We start from the raw sequence: 15,266 nt of genomic DNA on the forward strand, positions 1-15,266 counted from the left end.
AAGGCATTTTGTGGTATAATCACAAAATATTAAATTTATTTATCTGTGTTTATGGACATGATTTTTCATGTAATTTAATGTGTTGGTTTCTAATTTCTTTTTATTTTTTTAAAATTGTCACTTGGCGTTGGGGTAGAATGATTTACTCTTACATTTCAGACATCCTGACCCAAAACTCATATCTAACCCCAACCCCAAGCGACAATAGTTAAAAAAGTTGAAAAACCAATACTTAAAAGACACAAAAAAGAAAGTCATTCTCAGGGACACAAAAAACAATACATATAAATTAATGCTGAGTGACACGAAAAAGACATTCGTGCTTATTGATGTGATAAAAGAGGAAAATGGTGGCCATGAACATGAATAAATAAATAAAATATTTCCTGACTATACCACAAAATCCCTTGAGCTAGTGTTGAAATCATCCCTAACAGCTCCACTTGTAAATCATTATAATAATCTTCCTATTGCGAGTGAGGCAGGGAGACATTTTTCAATACTGATTTTTCACTTCCTTAGTAAATGATTGTTGTTAATGTTTAGGGGACATTTCATGAAAATCTGACTTTTTCCATGTTAAAGTGCAATAATTGGGTCCCCAGTGCTTCTATCAACTTAGAAAATGTGAAAAAGATCAACCCAGTAACCAGTCTCTGCAAGCATGTGCAATTAATTAATATTTGGCTCCCTTGTGATGTCAGAAGGGGATAATACCGCCCCGTAATCTGTACTATTTAACCACGGCATTGCCATTTAGTGCAGAGATCAGCTCATTTGCATTTAAAAGGACACCCAAAAACGGCATATTTTTGCTAACACCTACAAAGTGGCAATTTTAACATGTTATAATAAATTATATGATATTTTTAGGCTAGAAATTTACATATGTACTGCTGGGACACCAAAGATTTATTTGACATCTTTAAAAAAGTCTTGTGAAATGTGCCCTTTAACTAAAAATGGTACAGATTGGAGTTATAAATACCTGATTAAATGGATTCCCCTGGTGATGTTGAAAATATGAATTTTTTGCAGTGAAATATTGCATAGCAACACTCTGGCAACCACCCAGAATCTCTTAGCATCCAAGTGGTGCAACCCATATTTTCATCAGAAAACATAAGAATTGGGTTCCCGTCGCTGTAAACACCATGAGAACTAAAAGAGGTCAGCACAGGCTCAATACTTCTCGCATCTAGAGCTATACTGTAGTTACTGTAAGCTTTTTTTCAGTGTGGTAAACACGCCGAATCTGCCACGTCCATCTAATTGGAATTTCAAGCTCGAGCCGACAGTCGACGAGCACGTCTTGACAGCATCCACTTCCAAACGCGTCCAGAGAATGTTAGTTATACGTCAGACTACGACTTCTGCAGCGTGCCGTCATGTCTTTCTGACAACCCCCCGAGTCTTCAGCTCGCAGTTACACGCCACGATTCGCTTCTCTTCTGCTAGCTGTACAACACAGATGCTAGAGACAATCTCATTTCTTCTGTCCATATCTGCCTTTCCCTCAAACTCTCGCAACTCTCGTTTCTCCACCACCCACTCAAACACAGTCCTTTGTCTTTTCACACATATTCGCACAAAACAACCACACGCTCTTAATGAGGGTGCACGCTCAGTGATTATTACTGCACTTTTGACACAGTCCCTCTCCCCTGATGAGACAGCAACTACAGTGGATCTCCAACCGCTGGGCGAATAACTACAGCAGTAAAAGAGCCTGATGTGCAACCAATTCCACTGCCAAGCTGTTCTCTACAATCTGCAGGCTCGCACAGATCGGCCGGCGTAATTGGAAAGATCAAACGTGCTTTTGTGCAGCGCTGGGAACGTGGGGCTTCGGCGCGTAGGGAGATCTGACTTGGGAAATCAGCGAGATACACAAGAGATGGAGAAGCTCTGATCATACTGACAAACTGACTTCCAAGTCTGCTCGTAAAGAAATAAGCACTGGTGATTCGAAAGGGATTACAGGATGTTATATAGCTGGCAAACTTTTAGATAATTGAATGCACTGGTAAAAGAAACAAAAGTACAGTCAAGCTACTAATACAAATATATAAAATTACATCACACTTTCTATACTAACTGCATTAAAGATCAATTTAGACTTTAAAGGATTAGTCCATTTTCTTAAAAAAAAATCCAAATAATTTACTCACCACCATGTCATCCAAAATGTTGTTGTTTTTCTTTGTTCAGTCGAGAAGAAAATATGTTTTTTGAGGAAAACCTTCCAGGACTTTTCTCATTTTAATGGACTTTAATGGACCCCAATACTTAACAGTTTTAATGCAGTTTAAAATTACAGTTTCAAAGGACTCTAAACGATCCCCAACGAGGCATAAGGGTCTTATCTAGCAAAACGATTGTCATTTTTGGCAAGAAAAATAAAAAATATGCACTTTTAAACCACAATTTCTCGTCTTTCTCCGGTCATGTGGCGCGCTAGTGTTTATAAGCATGGAGAAAGAGGACCGTTCAGACGTTGTTGTATGTTGAATGATACTAATTAATGTCTTTGTGTCAGTTTATTGTTTAAAATAGTCCGCAAATGTGCGTTTCATATATGTAACACGTGACCTTTCCATGTCATTACGCTATTACGTGAGGTCGCGCTGGTTCGTCACACAGCCGGAGGAAGAAGAGAAGTTGTGGTTTAAAAGCGCATATTTTTTATTTTTCTTGCCAAAAATGACGACGTTTCGCTAGATAAGACCCTTATGCCTCGTTTGGGATTGTTTAGAGCAGGGGTTTTCAAACTTTTTGTGTGTGCGGACCACTATTTGTAATCAAGAATTTTCGTGGACCACCTCATAATACTCATATAATAAAATATGTCTACGCAAAGTCCTGAATTTATCTGCACCTCTAAATAGGCTTCCTAGCACTAAAACTATAACTGGTCATCACATTAGTACAACAGATTCTTAAAACATATTCTTAAAAAAATATATTTTTCTTCAAAAAATATATTATTTTATATTTTATTTTGCCTTTACACGGACCACCTGCAGTACCCTCACGGACCACTAGTGGTCCGCGGACCACAGTTTGGGAATGGCCGGTTTAGAGTCCTTTGAAGCTGCGTTGAAACTGCATTAAAGTGTTGGGGTCCATTAAAGTCCATTAAAATGAGAAAAATCCTGGAATGTTTTCCTCAAAAAACATAATTTCTTCTCGACTGAACAAAAAAAGACATCAACATTTTGGATGACATGGGGGTGAGTAAATTATCTGGATTTTTTTTTAAGAATTAAAGTTGGAAAAAATATGTATTTTTATATAACTAAAACTGCAAAATGGAACGTAAAATGCTGCACAGAGAACAGTGCATCCTTTATACCAATGAATCCATATGAGAACTGATTCATTACAATAAACTGAACGCCATAATGCTTCATATGAGATATGTATATATTATTCAAAGATTGAGAGGGTATTTTATTGAAACAGAGGATTTGATACAGTGTGCATTAAGCTAATGTGCAATGTGACATTTAAACCAGCAATGCAGCATTTTGGCATGCTGTAGCTGTGCATTAAAAATGTAGTTTGTTACTTTAAAAGCTTCACTATTTTATATACAGTAGAAATGCTTATTCACTGCATGCTTACACCGTATGTTGAAAAGATTCACGTTGCTGTTGTGGGTGATGTAAATCAGGCATTATAATCATTTTGTTGACTCTTTGTCTGTTATGGGGCATATTTATTTACACAGTTAAGCATACTGGAACAGACTGAATTTAATAATTGGAGTATTCATCAGCCAACTGCTCTCGAGTCACTGTTTCACCTCTTGAATAGTTTTGAGTTTTGAATATGGCATGCATGTAAAGCTGTAACACGCGCTCAAGCATAAAACAGCATACTGTACACATACATACATACGTACACACACATACAAAGAGCACAATTTTCCCCCTATTCGTAGGTTGGGGAAACAATATTTCTTAAATCACAGTCTGATGTCCTCCATGAGGAAAAGTCTCTTAGCAACGTTTCATGGAAGACAAAATACAACAGAGGTAAATAAAACACCTTTCTTGAGCCATAATCCCCTTTTTAAAGTCAATTCTTCCTTTAAAGAAGTCCCGTTCTTTGAAAATGTTCTCGTCGCCTTCTAAGAGCCACAGTCCATTCTGCCTGGTTTGAAACTTTCACGTCTCCCTCCACTCTTCTTGTCGTCCTTTCTTCAATATGAAGCAGAGATCAGAAGAAACGGGTCTTTGAGGGAATAAAGACTGGCAAAATATCCTCAAGTCAACATCAAACGCGCCCGGCCTACATTTATTTAAATTTTTAAACATTATTACAGTTAGCTTATAATTCTCGAGTCTGTCTCGTCTTTTGTGGCCTCTGTAAATAAAGACAGCAAAGAGGAAAGGGTGGAAGGGATTTGAGTTATGGAAGAGAGATATTTCTTTGCCATTAGAGAAACACATGCACACATGCAAAATGAACCTGAGAATTCGAAACGTCGTCAATTGAATCCACGTTAATGAAAATTCAGTGTAAACATGGGAAAGTCATGAAAAAGAGGAAGGAAAGAACAAAGATGTTTGCCTGAGGCGCCATCGTACAACATTCCAATTAACATGTGTTGTTTTATCCCACTTCTCCCCAGGTGCCCGATACTCAGTCTGCCTATCAAGCAAATACAGTTTTCCATTGGACACGCCATAGTTTTCCATGGGTCCTCGGGTGGGGTGCGACGTAGCTGTCCCAAATCGTATCCAGGTTTCAAGCATTAGTCAGCTCCGGTAATTTTCCATTGGCTTTCTATGGATTGTCCCAATAGGGATTATTCTTCAAACGGGAATTTGTTATTAGCCCGGAGGCTCGGCAGGTGTTTTTTTTTAATCAGTCAAACCCGTATGGGCAGAGTTTGGCTCATTTGTTGTTTCATGTCTTGTGAATCTCCTATACTCTTCCTTTGGTGGCCCGGCAGGGTCCCGCCAATTCGACAGAGATCCCTATGGAGTGGAAAATACAAAGCAAAAATCAGCAATTGCAGGAAATAATGACAGCACAAGATGTTCATTTAAAAGAAGTTTAGCCAGAAATATTTTTACTCTTTTAATAGTCATCTGCGTGAAACAATTGTAGGAGATGGTTTGTGAATCTTATATAGCACAAAATATAGTACAAGTCATATTTTCAGTAATTTAAAGGAATAGTTCACCAAAAAATTATGTTATTAATGACTCACCCTCATGTCGTTCCAAACTCATAAGACATCCGTTCATCTTTGGAACACAGTTTAAAATGTTTTATATTTAGTCAGAGAGCTTGTTTAACCTTCATTGAAAATCTACGTACGGTATACTGTCCATGTCCAGAAAGGTAATAAAACATCATCAAAGTAGTCCATGTGATATCAGTGGGTCAGTTAGAATGTGTTGAAGCATCGAAAATACATTTTGGTCCAAAAAAAAAAAAATTACGACTTTATTCAGCATTGTCTTCTCTTATGCGTCTGTTGTGAAGCGCATGCGCAAGACTAAAGTCACGTGACTGCAGTGACGCTTCTGACGTGTTCTCCTCAGACATGTTTGCAAAGGTTTTTTTTTCAAACTTACAGCGTGCGTCTCCCTCAGACTGTAAAAGAAGCCCAGGCGCACAAAACCAGCCCCAAAAAAACAGCTGGGGCGCACCAGATAACACGTCATCCACGTCACTGCAGTCACGTGATTTTAGTCTCTCGCATGCACTTCACAACAGACGCAAAAGAGAAGACAATGCTGAATAAAGTCATAATTTTTGTTATTTTTGGACCAAAATGTATTTCCAAAGCGTCACCCGCTGATGTCACATGGACTACTTTGATGATGTTTTTATTACCTTTCTGGACATGGACAGTATACGTACGTAGGTTTTTAATGAAGGTTCAACAAGCTCTCGGACTAAATCTAAAACATCTTAAACTGTCTTCTGAAGATGAATGGAGGTCTTACGAGTTTGGAACGACATGAGGGCGAGTCATTAACTCTTTCCCCGCCATTGACGAGATATCTCGTCAATTAAGAGAAAACGCTTCCCCGCCAATGACGAGATTTTCCGTCTTTCCGCAATACCGCTATTATCCACCAGGTGGCGCCCTTCCGCAACTTTTTAAAACCGGAAGTATTGCCCTATGGCAAGCTGCTGCATGTCCGTGTCTGTTTTAAAGATCGCTCTGAATGGGATCTCTATGAAAAGTCCGTCATAAAAATGGAATTATCTCTGCTTTTTGCTCAAAATATGGTGTTTTTGCAAAAACCTACCCATATTCAAAAGCTGATTGCAAAAGAACCACTAAAGGTAGGATGAAACGTTTTTTTTTTGTTAGAAAGCAGAGGGTCTGTTCTTTCATTTGGTATATTGTATGTTTATATCTTTAAAGAAGAAAATTTTCTGGAAGGCATTAAACTTTGGTGAAAATCATGAAAAACGCTGGCGCTGGCTGGCAAAAAAAACGCTGGCGGTGAAAGAGTTAATGAGATTATTTTAACTTTTTTGAAAATCATGAAAAATGCTGGCGCTGGCTGGCAACCTTTTTTTAAAAACGCTGGTGGGGCAAGAGTTAATAGTACTTCAAAAGTGTTTTTGCCTTTTAGGAGGTTGTCAAATGTGATAAATATGTATATTTATACATTTTATTGTATGTATAAAGGTTCATGATAAATTTCCACTTTTGTGTTCCACGTGCAAATAAACCTGGATTTGGTTTCGGAACAACATAAGAGTAAAAATGACGCAATTGTAATTTTTGGGCAAACTGTTCCTTTAACTTACAAAAACAGGCCAAATGCTTACATTCGTGTTCCTAAGATGGATAATAATCACACACATACACAGCTGTCCCTGAAGATTGGATCATGGCATGTCAACAGCCGAGCCAGGGCTGCTCGTGCATACAGATGCGAACATAAATGAATCATACACAGGCCATCAGCATGCGGTGCCATGCAATAGCATGACGCAAATGCACACGCGCACGCACACATAGGCATGCATACCCGACTGAGTCCTGCATCGGGCACGAGGCTCCACTGCCGGCACATTAAAAAGCTCATTAGCCAACTAATTAAAGTCATTGCTCTCTTTTAGCATCTCCTCCATCTCCCTTATTAAGCTCTCTCAGTCACCTCCGCTAACCGTAGCCTGAACAGAACCAACTTCCCCAGCGACCAGATATAGCAGCCAGCCAAGAGGAAAGGGCACTGCTCTGTGTGTAAGTCAGCCGTTACTGCGTTCCCAAGATGCTTCAGTTCAAAGTGCTTCAGGCGGGAGCCATACGCTTACAAATGTGAGTGAAACCAGCATGTTTATTTTTGACTAAATCAAACTCAGCAGTGTTGCACGATGCATTTATTTTTTATCCACAGCTGCTGGATATTTATACAGAATTTATATGGATAAAAATGCTTATTGTGAAGAGTTTCGATGGGTGGGGGGAATGCCCCGCATGGTTACATAGTGAGGCAGTTAAAGGGATAGTTCATCTTAAAATGAAAATTCTGTCATCATTTACTCGTCCTCATGTTGTTCTAAACCTGTATGAATTTCTTTATTCTGATGAACACAAAAGAAGATATTTTGTGAAATGAACTTGACTTCCATAGTAGGAAAAAATATTTTGGAAGTATTGTGATAAATGATAAAGAAAATATTTTGATAAATGATGGTAAGCTCATAGTTGATGGTACCCATTAAATTTCATCATATTTTTATTCCTACTATGGAAGTCAATGGTCACCATCTGCTTTGTGTTTACCATCATTTCTCAAAATATCTTCTTTTGTGTTCATCAGAAAAAAGAAATTCATACAGCATGAGGATGAGTAAATGATGACAGAATTTTAATTTTAAGATGAACTATCCCTTCAAGGATTTTGCATATTATGTAGCATATTTAGATCCAATTTTGGACCGCATAGCATCTCCTCTTGAGTTTTAGATCTCAACAATGTCACAAACAGTGCTCTTACTTACTAAAATCAATGAAAATATTATTACAAAACCAAATTGAGCTACATGCAATTAATATTAATATAATATTAGACCTCAATACTCTTAACTATAAGGTAACAAATGTTAATTTTTTCTATGCTGATACCTAAATGAAATCACAATGAGAACTGGGCTAGTAATAAAAGTTTCCAAGTTGTTACTGTTCAAGTCAAAATTGTACTAACAAGGCCTACGTACAAAAAACTGATAGTTTAAGTGCTGTCAACAAATAACTGCAATTGCTGCAAATATGACAAAATTCTGTGCACAGTTATAAAAATAGCACCAACCGGGCGAATTATTTACCGCACGCTCTGCCATTTGTGATTTCACAAACTACATTTCACTGTACACATCAGTCTGTTCCTATAACTCAGAGCCGTAATTGACCCGTGGCTAATCTGGTCCAGTCTGTGCTCACCCCGATTGTGTGCTGGTGAGCACTTTGAGGCTTGCGGCGTTGCGGAGCAGCTTGTCAAGTGTGCTGACGATCTGGCCAAAGCGCGGCCTCATGTTCCGCTCCTTCACCCAGCACTCCAGCATTAGCTGGTGCAACACTGCAGGGCAGTCCATGGGAGGAGGCAATCTGTAGTCCTGCTCCACTGCATTCATTACCTACAGCAAGAAAAGACAGAGCAATTACACCGTCCTTTCACATTAGGACAAACTCGACAGTATACCGAGTTTTAATAGGCACACAACCAGGATACATTTAGAAATACATTTGCACATAGTACATAATCATTATAAAGACTAATGGGATTGAAGAAAGGGATGGGTTTAAATTTGAAATAAGACACATAGCACTGTGCTTAAGATCTTAAAATCCAGGTTAACCCTTTAACTGGCGCAGCCCTTTTTGAGTGTTGGGGGTGAAAAGGTGATGTACACCTTAAAATTAATATAACACTGGCATTTTATTGGTCTAGAAGCCTAATTTTGGTCTTGTTTTAAAGAAGATACTTTAAAGTTTTTTACAGAAGTGTCTGGAGGTGAAAATATTATTATTTATTACAAATTTTATTATTTTTTTATATATTTTAGATTTATTACATTTATTTGTAATAAATAAAAAATGCAATATATAGTATTATTTTTAATGCATAAAATTATCAAAATCAAAATTATTATGTGTTGGTTTGCTGCATACTCTTGTCCCAAATTAATAAATTACAAACAATATATAGTTTGTCGTGATAGATTAACATTTACATGAAAAATATTGAAGTAAAATCAATTGATGAGTTAAAGTCTAATTAATCTAATTATAAATCTAATTATTTTGGTTTGATTTAAGTCATTAATTTACTTTAGTTTCAATCTTTGACAGTCAATATTAAAGATATCAAGGTTATGTATCCACAGAATGTTCTTTACATTATGTAGGATGATTTTATGAAAACAGTAAATTAAGTTTTCACAGGCAGGGTCACATACTGTATATGTAACAGTATAAAAGTGTTTTTTTAAATATTGTATTTAATACAATTTAAAATCCAATATATTCAATACAAATCAAGTTATTAACCATTTAAATTGCTATATTTTTTACTTTTTATAATAATACAACTCTTAACCTCTTCAACCCTTCGTATTTTGACTTAATATAAAATATTCTTTTAATCTGTAATGCTCCGTCATGGACCCCAGTAACACATATGAGATACTGTTTGAAAGATTAGAGTCTCTACTTTCTGCAGATATGCATTACTTTGACATATCTTTTACTGTAAGAAAGTTATTTACACTTAATTTACACTATCACCCCCCCAATATTTTTTGATATCATATAATATTCACATATTTCATATTTTTCAAATATGACAAACATGGGCAAGTCTTATATCAAATGAAAGCTCTCACTCTCAGAAATAAGGCTACAGCGTTATTTTTGTTCTAATATCAACACATATCCAACAATCATCGAATGAATAATAAGGTAAAAAAATGGTCTTTTGTAAACATATGTGAAACTTGAGTTTGAACTGCCTCAGATAGCACATATAGCCACAAATGATACACCATCTTTTATTTTAGGTCCTACTCTAAACAATGAGTCCATTCACAGCATTTTCTTTGGTTGTTTGCATAATTAATCCCTAGCTTTTTATTATATGTGCAAAACAAAAAATTAATATTTTTATGAAAAATGTATTTCCGCACCCTTCAGTAAAATAAGAATATCTTTTGAATGCGACATGATAAAGAGTTCATTCTTTTTTTGGGTGTTTACTGTCTGCTGCTGCTAACAACCAGAACTGTCTGCAGTCTGCTAGAGCACACAGAACCAGAGTTATACACTATCAAAGACAGTGTTTACAACATAAAAAAGAAAATTTGGTGTTTCATCATATGAAAAACAACATAAATAACAATATTTGTCACAAACAGCAGCTTTTTATGTAACTTCAAAGGGTTTTCTTTAAAATGATATAAAGAAATTGCATTTATTCCACTGTATGTGGTTATGGGGACACTTCAAATGTTTTTTGGCAGAAATTGTACACCATAAGCGTATTATTCCTCCCATCAGTTGGAGTAAAATAACTTTTGCATATATTATGATAGAGAAAAAAATTCCTTTTTCCTCTGTAAGCTGACAATTGCTGGAATCAAACAAAACTGTCTGCATGGACCTGAGATACCCAGGGCCAGAGTTATATACTTTCAAATAAAAACTTTAGAAAAAAAAACATAAAAAGCGCCTATTTATTTTTGTGTTTATTAGAGGCCTGACATCACATACAACCATGTTTAGCACTTTCAACAGTGTTTTATGTAATTTCAAAGGGTTTCCTGTAAAATGATACCAAACTTTTGTATGTAAACCTCTGCATGTGGGTATGGGAAGCTTTTGAAACTGGGTAGGCCAAATCCAGGCGAAAATCCCCAAAATAGCTTCAGGGTGGAAGAAGTTAAAGGAAAACACCATTGGTTTTCAATATTTTACTATGTTCTTCCCTCAACTTAGACAAATGAATACATTCCTATCTTTTTTCAATGTATGCACTAAATCTTTGTACAGCGCCTCGTGAATGTGTTAGCATTTAGCCTAGCCCCATTCATTCCTTAGGATCCAAACAGGGATATTTTGTAATACTATTGGAAGTTTGAGTAGTCAGGAGTGATGATATTACTTATGTTACACTTCTGCCATACAATATAGTTCTCATTTTTTATCGGCTTAAAAAAATCGCCAAATTTAATTTTGTGCCACCATACTTACTTGTGTAACTACTCATGTTACAGTCTTTAAATAGGGAAAACATGGAAGTGTTTGATGGCTTCTAAATTCATCCCTGTTTGGATCCTAAGGAATGAATGGGGCTAGGCTAAATGCTAACACATTCACAACGTGCTATACATAGATTAAGTGCACGCATTGAATAAAGATAGGTATGTATTAATTTGTCTAAGTTTAGGTAAGAACATTGTAAAATATTGAAAAACGGTGGTGTTTTCCTTTAAGTAAAATTAGTTATCCAAGTAGAAAAAGGCCAAAAGATTATTATAATTTTTTTAAATGTCACAATGAAAAAATCTTAAAAGAGATAATTTACCTCAAAAAATAAAAATTCTGTTATTTAAGTCATACAAAAAAATAATCTAGAAAATCAAATTAATTTCAAGACAAAATATGACCGTGGCATTTTGTGATATTCATGACAGTAAAGCTAAAGCTGACGTACGTCTTGATTGCTCATGTCCCAATACGGCCGCTCTCCAAATGACATAACCTCCCACATCACAATGCCGTAGCTCCATACATCACTCGCAGAGGTGAATTTCCTGAAGGCGATGGCTTCTGGTGCAGTCCAGCGGATTGGGATCTTTCCTCCCTATACGAAAACACAAAACCCCATTAAAGCCAAACACCAGCTACAGAAGCACAGACAGTGTCTTCAGCAGCCTAATTAGAGTCAAGTCTAACTCATGGTTTCTCCCCACAGGCCACCTCACTGGCTTCATTAATCTGAGATGAAAAAACTGTAAAAATAGAACAGCAGAAATCTGGCTTTAAAGGCGCCGGTTTGATCTATCCGTGATAGCGACAACATGAACGGGCGAGCCCAATCAATACACTAATCTAGGAAAGAGTACAAGCTAAATGAGCTACCTAGCACTAAATCTGCACCCTTACATGTATCGATTCTGCGCTAGCGTTTCCAATTATGAACTAAATTTTCTGAGCGTTTTTAGCTGCGTAAATTGAGCTACAGCTGAATACTAATGAAAGGAATTATATACTGTAGGGTACTAGTCATTAAAAGTCTGTACTCACAGCCTATCATTTCGGATACACCGAATAAGCCATCACACACTGACTACGTCCATATGTTTCGCACAGACAGAGATAAAGACAAGCTGCATCCGCATATTAAACATTCCATCTGTACTACACAATCCAGATAAGAAAGACGGTCAAGAATTGTCTAAATAATTCTTCATGTATACCGTTACTCAATCTTTTTCAGACCAAGGACCCCTAAAAGGGATAGTTGACCCAAAAATGAAAATTCTGTCATTATTTACTCATTCTCATGTTACAAACCTGTATAAATTTCTTTGTTCTGATGAACACAAAACCGATCAGAGGCCCTATTGACTTCCATAGTAGATAAAAATAATACTATAGAAGTCAATGGGGCCTCTGATCAGTTTGGTTACAAACATTCTTCAAAATATTTTCCTTTGTGTTCATCAGAACAAAGAAATGTATACAGGTTTGTAACAACATGAGAGTGAGTAAATAATTATTGACAGAATTTAAATTTTTAGGGGAACTATCTCATTAATGGGTAGAGAGGAGGATCAAGGATCCCCAGTACATGTATTAAATTAAAGGGGCCATGGCATGAATATCAGACTTTTTCTTTGCTTAAGTGCTATGATTGGGTCCCCGGTGCTTCTATCAACCTAGAAAATGTAAAAAAGATCAACCCAGTAACTTAGTTTTGGTACAATTTTCTACAAGCACATGAAAAAATAGGTTGTTGAAAGTTGGCTCTCCTTGTGATGTCATAAGGAGCTCTTATTATAATAATACCGCCCCTTAATCTGCACTATCCAATCATAGCACTGCCATTTAGTGCAGAGAAAAAGAGAGAGAGAGAGAAAATAATTCACAGCACAATTGAGTTTCAATTGCAACAAAACACCATAATTGCGATCAGTGTTTGCACTTCATCCGCTCATTTGCATTTTAAAGGACACAACCAAAACGGACATTTTTGCACACACCTACAAAGTGGCAATTTTAACATGCTATAATAAATTATCTATATGGTATTTTGAGCTAAAACTTGACATATGTGCTCTGGGGAACCAAAGATTTATTTGTCATCTTAAAAAAGTTTTGTGCCATGGCCCCTTTAAGTTTGGATTTATATATTTACATATTTTGCTATAATGGTTACGTTCAAAGATATTAAAATAAAACAAATGGTATACACTTTCACATATTGTTAACATACTGTACTGCATAACATTTAAAAACTACTAAATATATTTTAACTTGTGAATATTCATTTGTATTATTATCCCATTAAGGCAATTTAGTTTGATGCCTAAAAAAAGAATTTGAATTCAACCAATATTTGGAGGACCCCCAGTAATAGCACCATAGACCCCTAAGGGGCCCCGGACCCCTTGTTGAACATCCATGCACAATGGTATCAATATTGGTACCAACAGTACTTTTTGTATTCATGCTAATTTAAGGCATGACAATCCATCAAATATACAACATATAAATATTTCATTCATTTATAACAGCTAGAAGAATTTACTGACTACTTTGTAAAACATTGCAAGGTACAATTATAGCACAGTGGGGACTTCAAGCAACAAGGATGTTGTATTTTTATTATTATTTATAATACAAAAGCATACATTAATACATTAAACGTATTTAAGAGCTTATTAAAACTCACCAGTGAGCTGGTGTAGGTGGGATCCGATGAGTTATCGTCTAAAAAGCGAGAGAGGCCAAAATCGGAGACCTTGCACACCAAGTTGCTGTTGACAAGCACGTTTCGGGCAGCCAGGTCGCGATGGACGTAGTTCATGTCAGACAGATACTTCATACCAGCTGCGATGCCCCTCAACATGCCAACCAGCTGCGTTACTGTGAACCTCCCATCATTCAACTGAGAGAGAGAGAGATGAAATGGTAGAATAGATGTTTACAGACGCTAACAGACGAAAACATGACACTACACCAGTTCCATTCGTTTTAATCAGGCTGTCTTTGACAGTGCCGTTTGACTAATTCTGCTGTCAGCAGGATGCAATCTTCTTCATGGCACAGAATGCCAATGCTATGAAAAAAGTGTCTCCCCCAAAAGCTAATCTACATGGAGGAATTTCCTTTGCAATAGCATTGAATACTTGAAAGTATAATTCAATTACATACTTCACATGGAATATCAAAGCCACATGTTGTCTTTCTGAAAAGAGAAACTGAAGTACGAGCATTAGCAGCAGCAGCGGGGCTCCACACACTTCACTGCTGTGGCCCACGTACTGGTGCTTAAAAATCTCTGAGGGTGAATTCACAACTCCAGCGTTTGCAAATAGCACACACATCACAAGCTAAGCCCTTAAAGCAAAGGGATGTTGGGTCTGCAACGTTCTCGATTGGATTGGCTCCATGACGATAAACATTCTGGTGGATGATTTTGATGTTGATGCCTTGCCTTTTTTGTAAAGTTGAAGATGATTCATGCTAAAGCTTGTACTTATGGATATTTTTAGAAATGTGTGTTGTATGTGTGTGTGGAGAATGAGTGCGCCCGTGTCCCTGGCAGGACTTAGCGCAAGTACAAGCTGTGCCGTAGGAGATGAGGGGCTGAGTTTGTAAGTTGACTACACTAATCGTCTTCTTCTGTCTGGTGGTCAGAGAGAGTGAGATCTACCACAACTGGAAGTTTTTTTAACTCTCAACGTTATGGATTATGGCTTAAAGGGACACTCTTTTTTTTTTTATTCATTTTCCAGCTCCAATAGAGTTAAACATTTCATTGTTACCGTTTTGGAATCCATTCAGCTGATCTCCGGGTCTGGCGCTAGCACTTTTAGCATAGCTTAGCATAATTCATTGAATCGGATTAGACCATTAGCATTGTGCTAAAAAATTAGAGTTTCAATATTTTTCCTATTTAAAACTTGACTCTTCTGTAGTTACATCGTGTACTAAGACCGACCGAAAATTTAAAGTTGCAGATATGGTTAGGAACTTTACTCTCAAACTGGCGTAA

At 36.8% G+C, this 15,266-nt stretch overlaps 1 protein-coding gene across 1 annotated transcript in view; it reads right to left on the reverse strand.

The window, feature by feature from the left end:
- Positions 1-3,427: 3,427 nt before the first annotated feature.
- ephb3a (eph receptor B3a) overlaps positions 3,428-15,266 on the reverse strand; it is a 37,018-nt gene continuing 25,179 nt past the window's right edge. Inside the window, exons 13-16 of the mRNA XM_065269363.1 lie at positions 13,941-14,156; positions 11,697-11,846; positions 8,429-8,622; positions 3,428-4,988 (exon numbers count right to left, since the gene is read on the reverse strand). Of these exons, the coding sequence (XP_065125435.1) occupies positions 4,880-4,988; positions 8,429-8,622; positions 11,697-11,846; positions 13,941-14,156 (669 nt within the window). The 3' untranslated portion in view covers positions 3,428-4,879. The remainder of the gene's footprint in view (positions 4,989-8,428; positions 8,623-11,696; positions 11,847-13,940; positions 14,157-15,266) is intronic.

Source organism: Paramisgurnus dabryanus, chromosome 6 (genome assembly GCF_030506205.2).
Source record: "Paramisgurnus dabryanus chromosome 6, PD_genome_1.1, whole genome shotgun sequence".
Classification (NCBI taxonomy): Eukaryota; Metazoa; Chordata; class Actinopteri; order Cypriniformes; family Cobitidae; genus Paramisgurnus; species Paramisgurnus dabryanus.